General features: G+C 48.0%; 1 protein-coding gene across 4 annotated transcripts in view; it reads right to left on the reverse strand.

Moving 5' to 3' along the window:
* Nucleotides 1-21417, reverse strand: part of MARCHF7 (membrane associated ring-CH-type finger 7) — a 227258-nt gene that overhangs the window by 92982 nt on the left and 112859 nt on the right. For all 4 annotated transcript variants that reach the window (XM_086956640.1, XM_086956639.1, XM_086956641.1 and 1 more), the window contains one exon: nt 8361-8530. In XM_086956640.1, coding sequence (XP_086812766.1) covers nt 8361-8530 — 170 coding nt within the window. The remainder of the gene's footprint in view (nt 1-8360; nt 8531-21417) is intronic.

Below are 21417 nucleotides of genomic sequence, written 5' to 3' on the forward strand. Positions count from 1 at the left end.
GGCTAACTATTTGCAAACAGGCTAATGCCCATTGACTCCTTACTCAGTCCGACTGATCAGTAGGGATTCATACCCAGGCGCTTCACCACGCATATCTTTTGCATGCCATTTGCGGTTCTGCAAGCTATTGGTCCAGAATTAGTTGCAAGGGCTATATTTTTGTATGCTACTAAGGCCTTAGATTCCCTCGAACGGAACTACTTGCAGTTTATCTCTGGTAGGATAGGCTTGCCCAGCACATTTGTGTTCTCGATCAAGTTACTCTAATACAATCCTAAAAGTAAGGTGTGCATCAATGAGTGATCACCGACCCCTTTGTGATCGAGATATACTAAACATGGCTACCAGCCCTCAACCCTCCTCCTTGCCCTGGCAGCTGAAGCCCGGGCATCCAAACTGAGGCAGCACCACCATGCGTATGTGCTGCAATAGCCTAGTCGCCATCTCTTCATCTCTATATGCAGACGATTTTATGATTTATCTGGGAGACCCCCATTTGAGCCTAAATGGCATACTGAGACAATCTGTCCACTTTGGAGGACCATTAGGAATCCACATTAATTGGGAGAAGTCACATCTCTTCCCTCTCACGCAAGCCACAATTCCCTTTACCGAAGATTTTCCAGTGCACAGAGGAATTCAAATATTTGGGCATAGGGATATTTCGAGACGGGAAGAAAGATGCGCACCAATTACAAGGCAGCAATTACACTAACTGAACAGATCACACAGTAGATATACCTCCCACTGTCCCGTGCAGGGAGCATTGATTTGAAGAAAATGTTGTCCCTCCCCAAATTCCTACACCTCTTTATAAATATTCCCATCTCACTTTCAAATCTTTTTAACACCTTGGCTGCTAAGGCAATTCCCCTCCTGTGCTGGAAATTCCTATTCTCCTATATACATGACGAGCTCAGCTCATCAGCACAGCTCAACTGTGCCTCATGACGAGCTGAGCTCGTCATGAGCAGGGAAGGGGTTAAAATGTTGAAACCTCAGATGATACGGCTGGTGGGGTGGGAAAGCAGCCAAGAGTTAAGTGGGAAACTCTTACGAAGCTCTTTCAGGAGGGTAGCTTTGAGGTGTCCGACAAGCAGCTCTATTTATTGTGTGCTAAAGATCATCATGCTAATCACTAGTATCGCGCCACCCCTTTTCTCCCCCATCTAGCGGTCGAATAAGGATATAAAGGCACCCATCCCTTCTGCTTCCTTAGTTTGTATTCTTTTAATTAAGCATTAATTTATCGCCCACCAGGCCAAATGAAACATTTCCTGGACAGTATGGGGGAAGTTATTACCACACTGACGCTCAAAGCAGCAAACTTCACATTACTGGAAGATGTAAATCTTGACAACATGACTGACCCAAATGTACTATGCTTTAAAGACATTATGCAGGTGCTAGGGCTTACAATTCTTACGAATGACCCCACACATAGCGGGCCACATATTAGATTGTGTCTGTTCCAATCTTAATACCATCAAAGTATCCACTCCGATGCCCCAGACCTGGACCGACCATAACTTTATAGCATTTCATCTCACAACGGAAGAAACCAACAATACAAAATCTAACGGACCCAGAAATGAGAAACCAACTCCTTGTTGGACTACAATCATTGAGCACCCGGACTTATCAAAGTGGGCTAAAGAGAACAAACCACTGACAACTGGCAATGTGACTAGTGACAACCTTAGTTACGAAAAATGGATGAGATCGATAGGGGAGAAAATGACCTCTGGAGGGGCCAACAAATCTAAACCTAAACAAGGGAAAAAGTTCAGCACCTTGGTACACCAATGAATTAAAAGACTCATTACGTACAGTACGCAAACTAGAACGCAAATGGCGTAAGCACTACAATAAGGATGACCAGGACAGCTTTAAAACAGCAAGACGAAACTATCATGCACAAATCAAACGCACCAAAATAAATTACTTTACAAATAAGATAGAAGCATCTCAGAACAGTCACAAGGAGATATTTCGGGTGGTTAAGAGCTTTCGAGATCCAAAGTTTTTGTCTCAGGAAATAACTCCATCACAGACTTTCTGCAATGAGATTGCAGACTATTTTGAACAAAAAATTGTCAACATTACGAGGAATTTTCCAGTCATCCATTTAAATAATGAAAATATAGCCCTAGAAAATAATTCCGAGATAACTAGATGGAACACTTTTACCACAATTGATCTGGCTGACATCACAAACTATATCAAAAATGAAATCCGGCTCGCCACTTGACCCCTGTCCCCCCGCACTGGTCCATGCAATTAAAGATAAGGTGAATCCCATGATTAATGCCATTGTTAATGCATCACTCCAATCGGGTGAAATCCCCAGCACATGGACGGCGATTGTAAAACCATTACAAAAAAAGACCCTAAATGATCCTTCTGTCCTAACCAATCTGAGACTCCCCGCCCTATGTAAATGTGCTGAAACCTTGGTCAACAAGCAACTCTCAACATTCTTAGAGGAAAATAACATCCTACATCCAAATCAGGCAGGTTTTAGAGCTAACCACTCTACTGAATCAGCACTTGTCAACAGAAACCATAAGAGATGCACTAGATATGGGGAAGGAGGCAGTCCTAATTCTCCTCTATCTGCAGCATTCGACACGGTGTCCCATGCCATCTTATTACATCGCTTGGTTGAAGCTGGCATAGGGGGCACCGTGTTGAACTGGTTTAAAAACTCTGTTACACAGAAAACAGATAATCAGATTGGGCCAATTCCACTCAGAGGAGAAGGAGATCAGTTCAGGGGTGCCTCAGGGCTCTAGCCTGAGCCCTACCCTATTCAATCTGTATATGGCACCCCTGATCAATCTAATTGCCTCCCATAATGTAAGCACAGTTGCATACGCAGACGACACCCAACTGGTCCTAGTTCTGGATGATGATACAGATAGGGCCGAACAGGTCCTGAAAGAGTGTCGGACTGCGACTTTCAAATGGATGCATGATAACCATTTGAAATGCAACTCTGCCAAAACAGAGATCCTTCCATTCGGAAAAAACAATATCTTCTCCCCACACACCTGTTGGCCTTTGGATGCGGAAGCCCCCCCAAACACCATCAGTGCAACACGAAACCTAGGAATAAAATTCGACGACATGCTATCCTTCAAACAACAAACTAAGGAAGTTGCTGCCGTTTGTTTTAACATCAAAAGCCTTCGCAAATTCTTTGATTACCTGCCTTTGCCCGCCCGTCGCACATTAGCAATTGCTCTTATTACATCGAGAAATTACTACTGTAATAGTCTGTATGCAGGGGTGGCGAAATCTACCCTGCATAAACTACAGATGGTTCAAAATGCGGCGGCCCGGCTGGTGTTGAGATGGCCCAGAAAGTCATCAGCATCAGCCGCCTTGGACATGTTGCACTGGCTCCCCATCCAGAAACGTATACTATTCAAGATCCTCCTGATTACATTCAGAGGCTTTCATAAGCGTGGCCCAAAATATCGGTCTAATACATTTCACAGATACCATCCGAACAGAGAACTCAGGTCAGCTACGGCCAACTTAATGTCCATCCCTAAGTTCAGACGGGCCACCAAAGGCGGAAAAACACAAGCAGTCCTAGGCGCTAAAGCCTGGAACATACTTCCGGCTCACCTCAGAGTAACCTCATCAGAAAAAACCTTTAAAAAATTACTAAAAACTTGGATCTATGGATTGTCCGAATCAAAGTGCAAAACCCTTGTCTAAATGACACCTAAAGCTCAGTCAAAAGCACCTGACAATCTATTAGCAATTAAGTCACAGCGCCAAGATGCTCCCTGGAGTGTGCGAGCGCTATATAAAAACCCCCAAACATCAAACATCAAACATTCAGCTGGCCCATCTATGGCCACTTCTACAGACACTTGTACCACAACGGCATGGCAGAGACTTTGCCATAATGAGGAAAAATTCCTTATATACTCCCCTCTGCCTCTTGAATACCACCCTGTTGTCTGTTACGCATGAGTCTGGGAAGGCAGAATCTCAAAATCAGAGAGGGCTACTCACATTGGGGTAACTTATAAAGAGATGGGCAGTTTCTCACACAAACCGGTTTCACAGGCAGTATTCCTGCCTTACTTCCGTAACTTTACATGTCTTCGGTTGCAATGCAATCCCAAAGCAGCTGTTGTAGACTTCCCTGCTGACCCAACTAGCTTTGTTACACTACACAACATGCTTCAGGCCACCAGTACTAAACACCTGTACCACCCACCCCAACGAGGCGGGCTAGTCGATTGGGTTAGGCGTGGGAAACGACCTCTGATGAACAATATTTAACAACAAGGGGTGGTGATGGACAGAGTTTCTGAATTAAGCAGAATACTCTCACCCAGTCAAGAGATCAGGGCTAGATCCAACACCGTTTTTTAGCTCACTGCACCATCCCTGCTCAGAACCTGGCTATATGCAAATTAGTTTGTTCCTGTCCCAGTGCATGATGGGAACAGGGCAAACCAAACTACCAAGCCAATTCTTACACTGGGAAGGAAACAAGCTTCCGGGGACCGGTTTCTGGCATTTCAGCCGTCGTCGGCCCGGCTTGCTTGAATCCTGATGGTGCAATGAGCAAGGGACTCACATCTGAGTATACCCTTCCACGCTTAGGGTGGACAAAATATTTAACAACAAGGGGTGGTGATGGACAGAGTTTCTGAATTAAGCAGAATACTCTCACCCAGTCAAGAGATCAGGGCTAGATCCAACACCGTTTTTTAGCTCACTGCACCATCCCAGCTCAGAACCTGGCTATATGCACTGGACTGGGTAAGAGTGGTCTGCTTAATTCAGACACTCTGTTCATCACCACCCCCTTTTCTGAATCGCCTCTGATGAACAATGGCACAGACAGGCCAGATATCAAGTAGTAGACTAAGAATTATCTATTGCAAGTTCCTTCAGAAGGCATATTACACTTATTTCAGGCTACACAGGTTTGACCTTCACTATGACAACCACTGTGCCAGGTGCGGACAGACTGCCTGGCGCTGATTTTATAAATTTAGCATGGGATTGTAGTCTGGTGATGGCTCAATGGCTAGAAGTGCAGGCTGCACTTTCCCTCATGGTGGAGGAGACCCTGCTGCTGTTTCCACTAATTGCCCTTCTCGATAATGTTGAAGATGCACATGCCTTACACAGGCGATATGTGGCACTGGCACTATTTGCTAAAAGGAGGGTTGTCTGTTGTTGGGGTCGTGGACGGTCACCCAACTTTAAGACCAGGATTGCGGATTTAATTTACTGTTACGAACAATTTATGCTGTATACAGAATTTCTATCTGTCCCTTCTAGATCTCTGGAGTTTTAAGGCCTGCACTGCACATATCTTCAGACACATCCCGCTAAAGATAAACAGTCTGTGGTTGACCCGCCACCAGACGCTCAGTAATGACTATCTACTACAGACATCTTCAACCTTCCTGCTTATTGTACCTGATTATTCTTAACAGGAATCGTGGGACGGTGATCGGCATCAGTAATGAACAACAACCCAGAGAAAAAGAACATAAGCCCCTCAAACGGGACACCAAGGAGATCAATTTATTAGCAACATCCAAAATACTCACAAGAATATTAACAAGACAGCAATAGCCTGGAATGGGAACCAGCTGATCCATGGAACCTTATGCCAACCCAAGCAGAACTGAACTAAGGCAGAAGCTCAGCAAAACTAGTACACAGTGTATATATGCATGAGAAAGAAAGTCAGCAAAATCACCGCCATGGATACCCTTTCTATTCAAAATACACACCATGCACATTATTGCAGAAAGGGAAAAAATAATCAAAACAGCCCCTAAAGTGGTTTTAAAGATTCCAAAGACAAAACACCACTTTAGCACCCAGAGTGAAGTCTTAGTACATGTTCCACAAAAGTGTGTCACCTTATATGGCCTAGCTGTTGACCAATCAGCCCACATAATTTCCTCACAAATTAAGCCAGGAAACTAGATTTGGAAGGAACGTGCGCATAGCTGCACTTTTTCAGGACCTGCTCAGCTCCTGCTTTGAAAATAGGGGAGCCATCAAAAGACAACTCCAACAAGTCAGCTAGACTCAAGAAGCTGTTAAGCAACTCCAAATCAATGATGATCCACCTAAACGGTTCACATTACCTAGAAAGAGCAGGACCGCCATAATTTGAAGAGCATGGTAGTAGCAGATCAATAGACAGCATTACTATTTAACAAGAAAATTTTGCGCCCCCCCCTGCCCCCACCCCCCCACATCTAATCCACGTCCGATGAAACCAGGTGAAGACATAGGTGGAGGGGAGTCAACCTTGTGATTGAAGCAGGCGTGCTTCACTAATGTCTAGGACACTGGATTAGATTAAAGACAATCCGGTAAACTGGAGATAATGGCCACTAAAGCAGAGATTTGTCTAATCCAAGTATGCTGACTGGTTTCATCAGTGCCTCATTAAAAGGCAGCAAAAACTTCGAAGAGTCAGGGCCAGACTGAAGGATTTTTGTAAATAAAACCGATTTAAATTCTAACCTGCATAGTGGCAACACCAACACCTCCACAGCTTTGCACGGTCTCATTAAAATAGGAAATGTGTTCCAAAAGAAAATTAGGGCGCAGTCAACATAGTCTGACGGACTTTAATTCTAGGCATTATAAATGCAAAAGGCACAATAGAGCCTCTCAGACACCAAAGAAGAGAAGGCACAAATAACTTTCCTAATGGTATCTACATCTTCACACACCTTCCTCGATGCCATATCTACGGCATCAGAAAACAACGGAAATCACAAGACCCAAGGAGACAGCACCAGGATCAGCTCTAAAGGTCACTTCTTTAACTGACACCAGACACCTGGAATACTGGTTGCGGGCCCTGCGCCAGCACTGTAAAAAAATGGACAAGGCATTCGGGGCAAAGTAAACAAAGGGGAACACCTGTTCAAAGCAGGCCAGGATACAAATTGCAAACAGAAGGGCATTGAACAAGCCTGGTAACTCCTCAGGGTCCGAAGTCACACCAGAAGGAGTTGAGGGAGCCAGACACTAACCAACAAAGCCTGGATAAACACCACCAATTAAGCGGTGTAAGCATCTAATGTGGAAAAAGCTGGGAGCAAATCAAGCAATACAAGGATCATCATGACAACAAAGCTGGAAAATGGACCTCTGCCCTGCTAGGCAGGAGCAAAGCCCAAAGGAGAGGATTAGTTTGGAGTGGTTGGGTAAACTTGAACACATTGCCTGTCTGGAGGTCGAGAGCAATGTCTTGTAGGAGGAACACCTCTAAACGAAACAGATGTGAAGAGGTCACAAGATGGTGACCAAGACTAGGAAAAGTTCACTTGATATTACCATGAGAGCTTAATGCAACTACCTTCACTGGTCTGCATTGTCCATTTAAGGGGTACAACTCCATTCATCAGAGCCTGAAGAGACACAGGCCCAAACCAAACCAGGTTAAGAATGGCTCAGAACTCAAGCTCACTCAGCTGAATGGTAGAAAACTGAAAGGAGCCTAAACTGCCAGAAATAGGATGCACAGTGACTCACAAAACATTAGAATGGAAGAAAAATGTATAACCCAGCACAGAGGACCGAAAAAAAGAGGCGGAAAAAAGAACTAGCATAATACCAGGTGGCACCATATAAGCCTCCGTGAATTCACATCCGGAGAGGTGTTTGAGTGGACTTGAAGCATCAATTGTTGGTGCAAGAGAGCTAATGCTAAGTTTTCCAGTTCCCGTCTAGTGCTTGAAAGATTTATGTGATGAGGAATTTGCAGGTACAAATATCAAGCAGAAAACACATCCCTATTGAAAATCTGGATGTAATTGGAACTAGTGGAATATGTCATTAAAGCATATTCTGCATTAGGTCCAGCAATCACTTCTGTTCATGATGCACTCAAAATTCCTGAACATTTGTGGAACAAACCCAATTGAAAATAGTTAATTCAGACTTAATTTCAAACAAACGTGTGCAGTTTTAACCTAAACTATTTTAGAAATGGTCCTGCAGTAAAGCCTTCTCGCATTAAAGAGCAGCTCTACTAACTTAGCAACAGTCACTGCAGGCAATATATGACCCTCCAGCTGCAAAATGCCTTTAGGAGTTAGATCCTAGTTTATTTTACCAAGTCATACAGTTTTAAAATATATATATATATTTTTAGAAGAGTGAAGACAAAAACACTTCGATCTAATCTGGCTGTTACTTGACATTTGGAATATGATCTCTATATAAAGAGTGTTCATGGAACCTGCACCAAGGTGGAGATATTGCAGTGTTCACAAATATTGATATCACTTCACATACATTTCACACATCGGATTAAATAGTTAAAATGTTTAAGAAATCTTTACCAGAATTTATTTTTGCTTGCAACCATTTCTTCATGCAATCCTGATGTACATACTGGAGGCTTCCAGCACATTTGCATGGCTCTATTAAAGGGTTACTTGATGTTGAAGCTCCCATTTGACAAATTCTACAGATATCACCTTCCTCCTCTTCAGAGTCTTCCATAAGAAGGCTGTAAGCAAAGCATTAAAGCTACAATAGTTACAATTCCAACAAAACAGCCTCATGTTCCAAAAGATTGTTTTTATTTTTAATTAAGAGAAAATGGTACAGAAAGCAACGAGGGAGAAGAAAAGATTAAATTAAAACATTTACAATTTGCATATTCTGTACATCAATGTTGTTGCACCTATAATCATTATTAGTAGAATACATCAAAACCTGTTATCCATAGATTATAGTAGCTTTGTCATCTTGAGTTGTGGGAGAGATTGGAGTCTTGGTGTATGTAAACAAGTCTGTATGCAAGAAATACACATTCTATGAGTGTCTAACATCCTGTATTGGGTGGGGGGGGGAGGGGGGGGGGCGGGGACATGTGATACTTCATTAGAGGTGTAGAAAGCTTATATAGTGCTTGGAGATTTTAGACTATAATGTACCTATTGACGGGTTGGCAAATGTCCTTCTAGGGCAGAGTGTTGCGAATAAAGCGATCCAGCGTTTTCCAGATGTGCAGAGAGGTTGCCAGGTAATCTTTATTATTACATTGGGTTAAATGTGTGCTCCCTAGCTAGGTCACCCAGGCCCTCCAGGTGTGGTAAGATACATGGTTACTAGATTTACAATTGATCAACATTAACTGAATACCAATGGTAAGTGAAAGGTCAAGGAGAGAAATATCTGTGTCCAGGAGGTCAAATGGGGAATCTGCCAATTAAGTTCCTAGGGGGGGAAAGGGAAACTAAGCTGGCTCTGTATGTACTATACCAAAGTACGATAGTGTGCACAGAGTCCAGGGGATCCCCAAAGGCTTACAGAGATAAAAGTAGATAATACCTTACTCTCTATTTGTGGTAGTGTGGGCAAGCAGTAAGCCTTTATCAGCGGGTAGGGTTAAGCTTTTATTGTACACACTGGCAAGAAACAATCTCACACTCAAAAGACAACTCCGACCGATTCTTTAGTATAAAAATATTTTTGTAGTATTCTATTTTTAGAACCTAGCCAGACTTGTTGCAGGTAAGTAAAAATAGTACTTTTCTGATAATACAGTTTAATGCAGTTGAATATAGATACAAGGAGGTCAAATGTTCAGAAACAGTTTAAATTACTTTCAGATACTTCGCAATTACTCTGTGATTACTTTTCAGATTGCTTTTTCTGCTCAGTGTGATATGCCTAGATCTCACTGGGAAATTTCCTAAATAAAAAAGGTAGGAAAGTCAGTTTTTGTAAACCTACAATTTAAGTTCTGAAGTACAATTTCCACTCCACACTTCAGCAAAAAGCAGTCAATGCAATCATATGGGAGGAAATTAAGTAATCGGTTTAAAGGTAAATACTTGGTTGTGGGAGTTGGGTTTCTGGGGTTAGAACCATGGTCCCCCCAGGGTCAAGAACGCACTCACAAAACACTGAGGCACTAGGGATGCTGGGTGCAGATGGAGGAGGCCCAATGTGATCCAATGGGAGACAGGGGGCATCCGGTTGGTGGCTGCTCACAGGCACATCACTGATGTGGGAGCAAAGCTCTTGGGGTTTAGCTCAGGGCAAAGGGGTCTCCAAGTTAGCACACAAAGGGCACCCACAGCGGCAGAATGCTGATTCGGTGTTGGGTGCCCGGTTTTCAATGGGAGTTGCCGATTTTGGCTGCAGGCTTGGTCAAGGAAGTATTCCGGGAGGAACCAACAGCTGGGCAGGGAAGTTGGAGGGCTCGAGACGTAGGTGCACCTCAGGTCCTCTTCTCCAAGGCACAGGGCAGCTGGATGCATAGGTGCCTTTTGAGATCGGATTTCACCTTCTCAGGTCACTCGCTATTGGGGGTCTCCATGCAGAGGCTGCAGGCGATGTAACGAGTCCTGGAGGGGTCAACCCACGGTGGACTCTGACTCTTGAGTGCTGGGGGAACTACCTGGGACCGGTGGGCCGTAGGCGTCTGGTTGCTTTGTCTTCGGAAGGCTCAGTCTTTCTTTGGAGATTCTTTTGAACAGGGCTGCTGTTCACAGGAGATCCGTTCTTTGTTGAAGGCAATCAGTCTTCCCAGGGGTCTGGAGGTCGCTAGCTGCACTATAAGTTGACTCCGTACAGGATCTCTGGAAACTGTTCCAGCCCTACTGACCCCTGTGCAATGTCAGTTCTCTGCAGTCTCCTCTGCTGGGAGACTTCTTTTGTCCTTAGTCTTCGTAGGTTGTGGGAATCTGCCGTCTTGGTTCAGGGTTGCCCCCTAAATACTAGATATCGGGGGTGTTTTAGGGGTTTCTAGGTCAGTAGCCAATGGGCTACTTACCTTAGGGTGACTACACCCTTGGTGTGCTCACCCCCCGTGGGGGATTGGGCACAATGCCCAACACGGATTGGAGAGTGCCTGCCACCTGCAAGATGTTGGGCACTGAAGAGTGGGCTTCACCTCGCCTCACCGAGTGGACGGGTGGGGGTTGGCATAGGTGGGCACACCTGAGCTGTTCTAATTTTTCCTGCGTGTCCTCCCACCAAAAAGGGGGTGAGACCAGAAGGGGGCCTGCTCCTGATAGCAGGAGAGGCTGGGGGTCGTGTTACGAAGGCGACAAGGCCTTTAAAGCTCCCCTGTCACAGAAGTCTCTTCCGGACCTGGGGGAGGTGTGACCATCGCCGCCCAAGAAAGGCTTTGTTTCTGGGCCCAGGGTGCCAAGGCTCCCACCCCAGGGGTCCAGAAACATCTTGTGGTGTCAGGTTGGTGTTTTACTAGTCCGGGATCCCACTAGAGGCCCGTCGTTTTTCAGGGGGCATCTCTAAGATGCCCTCAGAGTGCATGGTATAATAGAATCAGAAAGTACTTTATTCGGCATGGTATAATAAATCCCAAACAGGCATCAGCATGAGTTTATTATGCTGAAAAGTTTGCTACCAAACTTCTCAGAATTTAGTTAAGCCATTATGGTGCTGTGGAGTTCATAATGACAAACTCCCAGACGATTTACTCTTTATGGCTTTACTGCACTTACAATGGCTAAGAAAGGACTTAGACACTGTAGGGGTACAGTACACATGCAACAGTACCACTTGGGTGTCTTACCTATACCATAGGCAGTGGGCTGCAAAGGTGTGGGTTTGGGTGTGTTAAGGTGCAGGACTTCTAAGGGTAGCACAATATGCAAAGACCTAGCGGTGTGCCGACCAGAGGTCTCAGACTACGCATGCGGGAGACTCCGAAGTCCTGATTGCCCCACCACAGTCTCCCGGAACGACAAACTGCCCCTGGGGAGGTCTGGTGAACTACCGCAGGAAAGGTCGGTCTGCAACGTCGGCCAGGAAGGGAAGGCTGCATAACAGAGTCCGAGGAGGTGGTTCCCCCCGGTTGGACATTAGCTTGCACGCCGTCGCTCCCTGCTGCGGCCTGGACACTCTAGGTACTCCCCACGCTCCGCCAACCTTGGCAATGGCTGGCAACAGAGGGAACAGGAAAGGGGAACGGACTCTACCCGAAATGATGAACAGGGGGCCTCCGAAAACTGACAAAGGGCAACATTCAACAGGCCCCTCAAGAGGCTCGCTGGAAGCAGAGGGAAGGGAGCCACCGGTCACCAGATCCCTTTTGGAATCTCTCTTCAGTTCCCTACGTGATGACTTCCAGACATTGAAACAGGAGGTAGCCAGAGAAGTCAGGGAAGTATGGAGAGATGTAGACAGCCTGGGCAAGAGAGTGGCTACCGTGGAAGAAGCCGGACACTCCAGAGATAATGAGATCATACAACTGCAGCAGGAAGCCCTCCGCTTGCGGGAACAGCAACTGGACCTTCAGGCACACAATGAGGATCTCGAAAACCGGTCCCGCCGGAACAATATCCGAGTCCGGGGAGTGCCATCCAAGGAAGAAGGAGAGGACACTGCCTTATATCTCCAAAGCATGTTCAGGGAAATACTGGGGGACTTTCCCATCAGGATTGACAGGGCGCATAGAGTAGGCCTGCGCGAAGGACTTCTGCACCGCCACCTGATATCCTGGCCTTCCTGCCGGACTACCCACTTAAGGAGCGAATCCTCAGTGAAGCTAGGAAACAGCAGTCGTTGCACTTTCGAGGACACCAAGTCGCACTCTTCCAGGACTTATCTGCAATAACGCTCCAAAAATGCAAGAACGCAAGTCTTTCAAAATAGCGACTGACTTTCGGCGAAGCCATGGGACGCAGTACTCATGGGGGCACCCTTTCAGACTTATCTTCCAATGGAACGGCACCTTGCATCAACTTCGATCTCTCCAAGACACGTGTGAGGTACTGGGTATCACCGCGTCTGACGAAGAGCCACACACACTGCATCGCAGACGCAACACCAGGGACGGCTTGCAGCGGATCACAGGTCTTCTGCTTCTGCCCGGCCAGATTCAACTACTATCCGAACTGGAATGGACAGAGCAATGCAAGAGGCAGCTAGAGACTCAACCACAAATGAAGTCGCACTGACTGCTTAGAACGACTCCGGGGGAAGATTAGGTTATGTTAAAATTATTTATACCGCGCTCTGTCACCGGACGGTTTCATGGCGCTCATAACAAATGCGGAGGGCAAGGACAGGGGTTACTCGAATGCTGACTGAAAGAGGAACGTCATTAGCGTCCTACGGAAGCAATCGTAGGTAGGGCAGTGTCGGAAAGAGGGCAGGAGGGAGTTCCAGAATTTAGGGGCCAGAAAAGAAAAACAAAGACCACTGTGTTGAAGTTTGATTTTCGGAGTAAGTAAAAGGTTGTGTGAAGTGGAGCGGAGGTCTCTCGTGGGTACGTATCGCTTCAGACTAGAGGAGATGAAGACAGGCGCTTGGTCAGAGAGAGCTTTGAATATCGTGCAGCCAAGTTTGAAGGTGTAACGTTTAGCCACCGGGAGCCAATGCAGGCTCCGCAACAGCGGCGATACGTGCTGGTGGTATACTAGGCGAGCTGCCTGATTTTGCACCAGCTGCAACCTTTGGAGATGGTATGCAGGAATTCGGCGTAGTCAATTCTAGATATAATAAGAGCCATGATGACAAGGATAAGTGCGTCTCTGGTGAGGAATCTACTAATTTTACGTATCCTACGCAGCTGGAAGAAGCAGGATGATGTCACAGCACTAATCTGGGGCCTCATGGATAGATCACCCGAGATGACTACGCCAAGACTTTTCACGGAATTGACGGGGCGAGGAGGAAGCCTTAGTGGTGAAGGCAAGACAGAAGCTGTCATTCCATGGGTTGGCTGACTCGCCCACCAGCACAAGCTCAGTCTTAGTGGGATTTAATTTGAGCTGGCTGTGATACATCCATTCCGATATGTCCAGCATGGTGGTTTGGAAGCTGGTACGGGAGGATAGGGAAGTATCAATGGGAAAGATTAACTGCAAGTCGTCTGCGTAGTTAAACATTTGGGCAGTGGATTTGCGGAGGGAAGCTATTAGGGGCTGCATGTACAAGTTAAATAACAAAGGGGATAGCCCTGTGGGACTCCGCAGGAGAGGGTGGAATAGGAAGCAGAGAAGGTAGACAAGTGTACGGCCTGGGATCGCTTGTCCAGGAAGGATCTGACCCAATCGAGAGCTACGCCCTGGATGCCGGCATTGTTGACACGGTCGATCAATATTGCATGGTCGACCGTGTCAAAGGCCGCCGACAAGTCCAATAGGACAAGTGCTTATGAGATCTTGTTGGCGCCCTTTCTCAGGGTGTCCATAACAGCCACAATGACCGCCTCAGTAGAGTGGAGTGGGTGGAAGCCGGCTTGTTGGGCATCCAGAAAAGACGAGCTCTCAATGAAGGCACTCAGACAGCGAGTGACGTATGTCTCCAAAATCTTTCCTAGATAGGGGAGAAGGGAGATGGGCCTATAGTTACTCAGAACCAAAGGGTCGGCATTGTTTGTTTTTTTAGGATCGGTATCACAACTGCCTGTTTAAAGGAGTCCGGGACCACTCCAGTGGCCAACGAGTTATTGAGTAGTGCCAGTGGAGGGTCAGGACAGGCCAGAAAGATTTCTTTAAGAATTTGGAGGGGGGGAGGGGGGCCAGCAGTCATTGGGGGAGCCGTAACTAACTTTGTGCAATAACAATGAAACTCAGTGAGGGAAATTGGGGGAAAGACGTTCAGGTAGTGGGGATTTCTGGGGGTGAAGGAAGAGGAGAGGGGGATGAGGGCAAGGGAATATTCTTTTTGATAGTGATAATTTTGTCAATAAAATAGATATTGAGCGAGTCGCACAGGGCCTGTGTAGGCTGGGGTTGGGGGGTAACACGGTCTGGGAGAGAGCTCATTCACTATGGTGAAGATGTCCTTTGCCTTGGAGGCATACTCCATGATTTTATGGGATAAATAGGTTGTCTTGGCCAAAAGGATGGATTTTTTGTAGGCTTTTAGACTGTCCACAAATTCAATTTTAAGTTGTTAGATCATAGTTACGTCGCCAGCGGCGCTCAGCCTGGCGAAGAACTCATTTGTTGAGTTTAAGTTGATCTGTAAACCACCGCTGGGCGTCATGGGGGCACATAGTTTTTATGGTTTTCAGCGGGGCAACAGTATTACATGCAGACAACAGCCATTGTTCGAGAAGGGAAGCCTGGCGAGTCACCGAAGCGGAGGGCGAAGGGACAGTGGATGCCAGTATGGAATGAAGTTCCGTCAAATTGGCTCTCTTCCAGTTCCGGGCAGTAAAATTGGTCGTGGGACGACTGGGGGTAGACAGATTAAATGAAATGAAGTCGCACTGACTGCTTAGAACGACTCCGGAGGGAGATCGTTGCAGCCTTTCTATAACGCAGGTTTGGGGGTTCGGGGGGGGGGGCGGACGGGAGTGCAGTGGCCGGACGTCCACTTCAGTATCCAGCCATAGTCTAGTCCTTGAGGGACCGGATTGGGACTATGATTCTTTGGAATCTGTTGTGGGGGAGTGGGGGGAGGGAGGTGGGGGAATGTTGCTGATGTTCTGGGACTTGTTGATGGTCACGGGGAGGAGAGGGGTGGGGAGAGGGGGGCTGGTTGAGGTTAGGGAAGTTGGGGAAGGGGGGTGGGGGGGGGGGGGGGGGGGGGTCAGTCCAGTGCACTATGCAGGCCTTAGCTGTGTTACTGCACATGTACATTCTATCCTGCTCCGGCAGGAGTTATATGCTCTACCTTTTGACATGTCACATGCCTCCCACATCTCTTAAGATAGTGACCCTAAATGTCCGGGGCCTCAACAACCCAGTTAAACGGAGAGCAGTACTATCTTTGTTAGAGAATACGCAAGCAGATATCTGTCTCCTTCAGGAGACCCACTAACTATCGAGTGATTCCCATAGGCTTCGCTCTCCAAAGTTCCCGACACAATTTTTCTACTCCAACAATACCAAGACCGCAGGAGTGGCAATCCTAGTAGCAAGACATTTCAGGGGGGAGGTTCTTCACAAACATGCAGAACACAAAGGCAGACTGCTTGCTTACAGATTTAAGATTGGGGGACTACCATTCACAGTCGGATCCCTGTATAGCCCTAATGACCAGCAGGAGCACTTCTTGTGGTCAGCGTTGGTGGATATCACTGCCTCACTGGACAGGCAGATCGTCATCGGAGGAGATTTTAATATGGTCAAGATTGCACCACCTTCTGGTTACGACCCAGGTGAGGGCGTTGGCGGCCGAGATGGGAGTAATCTCCATATCGGACCACGCCCCGGTACTCGCTACTCTAGCCCTGCCGCCGTTGATTTGCCCTCCCAGGGTATGGCGCCTTAGGGACACATTACTGCATAGAAAAGAGGTGGTCAAAAGCATAACGGGGGCCATTCAGGAGTATCTGGCCCACTATGACAACCCCGACACCTCATTAGCGACACGGTGGTCTGCCCTGAAGGCAGTGCTAAGAGGGGAGTTCATAGCCATTGCATCGGCTGAAAATAGGGAAAGGCGGAAGAACTCACCCAACGGGTCCGCGAACTCGAGCACATACACCACCGGACCGGAGCCCCCCGGGTGTGGAGGCAGCTCAAGGTAGCACGGAAACTCTTGACGGCTCTAGATATGGACCGCGCGGAATACTGCAAATGCTACTTACCAGTATGCATCTGTTCTTGGCATGTAGGGCTGCTGACATTCATATCTGTGCATAGATCGCCACCTAGTGTTGGGTCCGGATGATTGCACATTGTTGTCCTGGAAGAGTCTTCGAAGTATCACGAGATAGGTGGCTCCTCCCCTGGACTACAGTGCGCATGGGCATCGCCTCCATCCCCAGATTGTTTTTAGCCATTGGCAGAGATGGAGTGAAGTATGTGAGTGATGACCATGCTATGAGCATATAAATATATGAATACTGCAGCTGCTACAGGCGCCGGGGAGGAGGGTGGGCGATATGAATGTCAGCAGCCCTACATGCCAAGAACAGATGCATACTGGTAAGTAGCATTTGCAGTTCGAGGCATGTGGGCTGCTGAATTCATATCTGTGCATAGAATATATAGCAGTCCCTCCATTAGCGGCGGCCGCCCGTGCCAGCTGCAGCAGTCTGAAAAAGTGTTTTGAGAACAGCCTGACCAACAGCTGCCTGCTGTTTGGAGTGCACGTCTACACAGTAACGTTTAGTGAAAGTATGTGTGGTAGACCATGTGGCTGCTCTACAAATATCTTCTAAGGCAATGTTACCTAGGAAAGCCATAGAGGCCTCCAACTTCCTGGTGGAGTGGGCTCTTGGTGGGATAGTGAGAGTGCGTTTAGCTTTAGCGTAACAGATTTGAATGCATTTCACGATCCACCTAGCGATCCCAGCTTTGGAGATAGCGTTTCCCTTGTGGTGTGTGGCAAAAGCAACGAAAAGCTGCTTGGTTTTGCGAAAATCTTTTGTCCTGTCCACGTTGTACATCAAGGCTCTCTTAACGTCAAGGGTGTGGAGCATCCGCTCCGCAAGCGTCTCTGGGTTTTGGAAAAACACCAGCAACTCAATTGTCTGGTTCATATGGAATTGAGATACAACCTTGGGTAAGAATTTAGGGTTAGTGCGGAGCACAACCCTGTTAGCATGTACTTGGAAGAAAGGTTCTTGGATGGTGAGCGCCTGCAACTCGCTAACCCCTCCGTAGCGATGTAATTGCTACTAAGAAAGCAACCTTCCAAGTCAGAAACTGAAGCTCACAAGAGTGCAGTGGCTCAAAGGGAGGACCCATCCGTCTTGTAAGAACCACATTGAGGTTCCATTCTGGAGCTGGTGGGGTCCTTGGCGGAATGACTCTCTTGAGTCCTTCCAGAAGCAGGGACCTTAAAAAGCAGGGACCTTAAAAAGTGACAGGTGTTGCCTATTCTGGAGGTATGCTGCCATAGCAGACAGATGAATGCGGATGGAAGAGTACGCCAAATTGCATTGATACAGGTGGAACAGGTAACAAATGATGTTTTGAATGGAAGCATCTAGCGGGTCAATATCGTGGTTAACACAGTAAAAGACAAACCTCTTCCATTTAGCCGCATAACAAGCTCTAGTAGTGAGCTTTCTCGCCTCCCGAATGATGTTCATGCAATCGGGAGGAAGATTGAGGTAGCCAAACTCTAGGACTTCAGGAGCCAGATCGCCAGGTTGAGCTGCTGCGGATCTGGGTGCTGAATGTCGCCATGGCTCTGCGTCAGAAGGCTGGGAGTGAGATGAAGCCTTTGATGCGGTACCACGGAGAGTTCCAGAAACGTGGTGTACCACGGTTGGCGAGCCCACGTTGGAGCAACCAGGATGAGAGTCATCGAGTGCTGCCTGAGCTTGCGTGCCACCAGCGGTATCAGAGGTGCTGGGGGAAAAGCGTACGCAAATCTGCCTCACCAGTTCATCCACATCGCATTGCCCTGTGATTGCGGGTGTGGGAACCTGGCGGCGAAGCTTTGGCATTTTGCGTTCTCCTTTGTGGCGAACAGGTCTATCTCTGGATGACCCCACCTTTGGAAGTACGGTTGGAGTACCGATGGATGTATCTCCCACTCGTGCATCTGATGGCTGTGCCTGCTGAGCAGGTCCGCCATCTGGTTGTCCTTGCCCGGGAGATGCTCTGCCATGAGGAAGATGTTCCTCTGAATGGCCCACTTCCACATGCTCTGAGCCAGATGAGACAGCTGCGGAGAGTGTGTGCCTCCCTGCTTCTGAATGTAGTACATGGCTGTCATGTTGTCCGTCCGGATCAACACGACTTTGTTGCACAGATGTACTTTGAACGCCTTCAAGGCCATGAAGATTGCCATCAGTTCCAACACATTGATGTGCATCTTCCTTTGCTGTAGTGTCCATAGTCCCTGCACCGTGTAGTGGAGTACATGCGCTCCCCATCCCTGGAGAGAAGCGTCCGTCGTCAGGATAATCTGTGGCACAGGCTCTTGGAATGGTCTGCCCTTGCAAAGGTTTTGTGGGTTCCACCAATGCAGAGAGTTGTATGCCCGACCGCTCACCAACACTAGGTCTGTCAGTTGCCCATGAGCCTGAGTCCACTGACGTGCTAGGCACTCCTGAAGCGGACGCATATGTAGTCTCGCGTGCGGGACGATGGAGATGCAGGAGGCCATCATACCCATCAACTGCATGAACACCTTCGCTGGAAGCGAGTGCTGAGGTCTGAATCGTTGGATCAGCGTTTGGATACTGGCGATTCTCACTGAATTTGGCTGCGCAGTGGCTGCCAGAGTGTTTATTGTCGCGCCCAGATACTGTCGTACATGGGCGGGCTGGAGATGGGATTTCGGGTAGTTCAGAGAAAATCCCAGATCGTGCAGGAGATGAATGGTGCGGGACACGTGGTCGGCGCACTGTTGCTCTGTTTCTGCCTGAATGAGCCAGTCGTCCAGGTAAGGGTAGACATGGACGTTCTGGCGTAGTAGATGCGCCGCCACAGTCGCCAGGCACTTCGTAAAGACCCTTGGCGCTGTGGTGACCCCGAACGGCAGAACCCTGAACTGGTAGTGCTGGTCTTGAATCGTGAATCTGAGATACTTCCTGTGGGAAGGATGCAAGGGGATATGAAAGTATGCATCTTTTAGATCCAACGTAGCCAGGAAGTCCCCCTGTTGAAGCAGAGGGAGTACCTGCTGCAACGTGAGCATATGGAAATGCTCCGAGAGAATGTACCAGTTGAGGGGCCTGAGGTCCAGGATGGGCCGTAGGGATCCGTCCTTTTTGGGGATTAGAAAGTACAGAGAGTAAACCCCTGTTCCCCTTTCTTGTAGTGGGACGAGCTCTATTGCTCCTTTTTGCAGCATGACCTGAACTTCCTGCTGCAACAAGTGCAAGTGCTCGCCGGACATAGGACGGCTTCTTGGAGGAATGTTTGGTGGAGTGGAAGTAAGTTCCAGACAGTAACCGTACTGGACTAGAGATTAGACCCACCTGTCCGTGGTGATGGATCTCCACACGGGCAGGAACTGCTGGAGTCTCCCCCCAACCAGTGTTGTGTGGTCGGGGGGCAGTGACAAGACGTCACTGCTTGTTGGCGGCGGTGGACCTGGAGCTGTTGTTTCCACGTCCCCTGCCCTTGACATTGTTGCCTCTGTAGCCACCTCTACCCTTGTTGGTGTATGAGGATTGGGTATTGCTTTTTTAGTACTGGGTGGATTGCGATGCCTGACCCCTTGAGGTGCCTCTGGTATTGGAGCGGCGAAAGGAACCACCCCGAAACTGCTGAGACTGTAGGGCACCCATAGACTTAGCAGTGTCTATCTTTTTTCATCTTTTCAAGCGTCGCATCAACCTCGGGTCCAAACAAATGGTCAGGATTAACCGTTTGGTTCAGGATGGTTGTTTGTATATCAGGTTTAAACACTGAGATCCTAAGCCATGCATGTCTTCTGAGCAATACACTGGTGTTGATTGCCCTGGAGGCCGTATCAGCCACATCTAGCGCACATTTGATGGAAGCGTTTGTAATGAGCTTTCCCTCTTGAATTAACATTTCCCCTGCCTCCTTGTATTGGTCAGGCAAGTGCTGGAGCAGTGCTTCTAGGGTGTCGTAATGAGCCCTATCGTAGCGTGCAAGTAGGGCCTGCGTGTTTGAGATGCGCCAAATTTTAGCTGCTTGTGCAGCAATCCGTTTCCCTGAGGCCTCAAATATTTTCGACTCTTTGTCTGGGGGAGGAGCGTCACCAGTTGTCTGTGAGTTCGCCCTCTTGCGAGCGTTGGATACCACCAAAGAGTCCAGTGGCAAGTGTCCTTTGATATATGTTGGATCCGAGGGCGCTGCCTTATATTTCTTATCAATGCGTGGATTGATGACACGCGCCCGCGTGGGCTCCTTGAAGACCTCCTGCGCGTGCTTGAGCACTCCTTTGAGCATTGGCAGAGTCTTGATTGACTTTTCAGCCACTGAGAAAGTGTCAAATAAAAAGTCCACATCCACAGGATCGGAGTGCAGCTCGACATCATGGTTAGCTGCAGCTCTCTCGATCAAAGCGTTAAAGGCTGCAGAGTCCTCCGTCGGCGATGTTTTCGCCGCAAAGAGCTGCGGTTCTTGACCAGACTGCGGGTCCTCAGGGTCGCCTCCGGCAGTCCAAGGTTCATGTTCTTCCTCCGGATCCGAGTACGCTGGATAGTTGTACTCGACCTCCTCCTCGTCACCATCACCCGCGGTAGAAGGAGTTGGTGAACGCGGCAGGACTCTTGGAGACGCCGGCTCCATAGGTGCTGAAGTACCCTCGGAGTCCTTCTTGTTTTTGAGAGGAATGTGAAAATGTTCCAACACCGGCTCCGTGGTGATTTTCCTCTTGAGGAGGGACAGTTTCCCGGTATTGGCGTCGATGACCTCACGACGCTCTTCCTCCGCAAGCGGCTGGAGCCGAGGCTTAGACACCACTGGAGACACTTTGGGCGTCAACACCTCCTTCGAGGGCACGCCTGCCCCATGCTTCGAAGCAAAAGCCTTCGGCGTAGACTTCGGCGGCAGGGTGAAGCGGATAGGCGTGTGCGCC

Source organism: Lissotriton vulgaris, chromosome 2_1 (genome assembly GCF_964263255.1).
Source record: "Lissotriton vulgaris chromosome 2_1, aLisVul1.2, whole genome shotgun sequence".
In the NCBI taxonomy this organism is placed as follows: Eukaryota; Metazoa; Chordata; class Amphibia; order Caudata; family Salamandridae; genus Lissotriton; species Lissotriton vulgaris.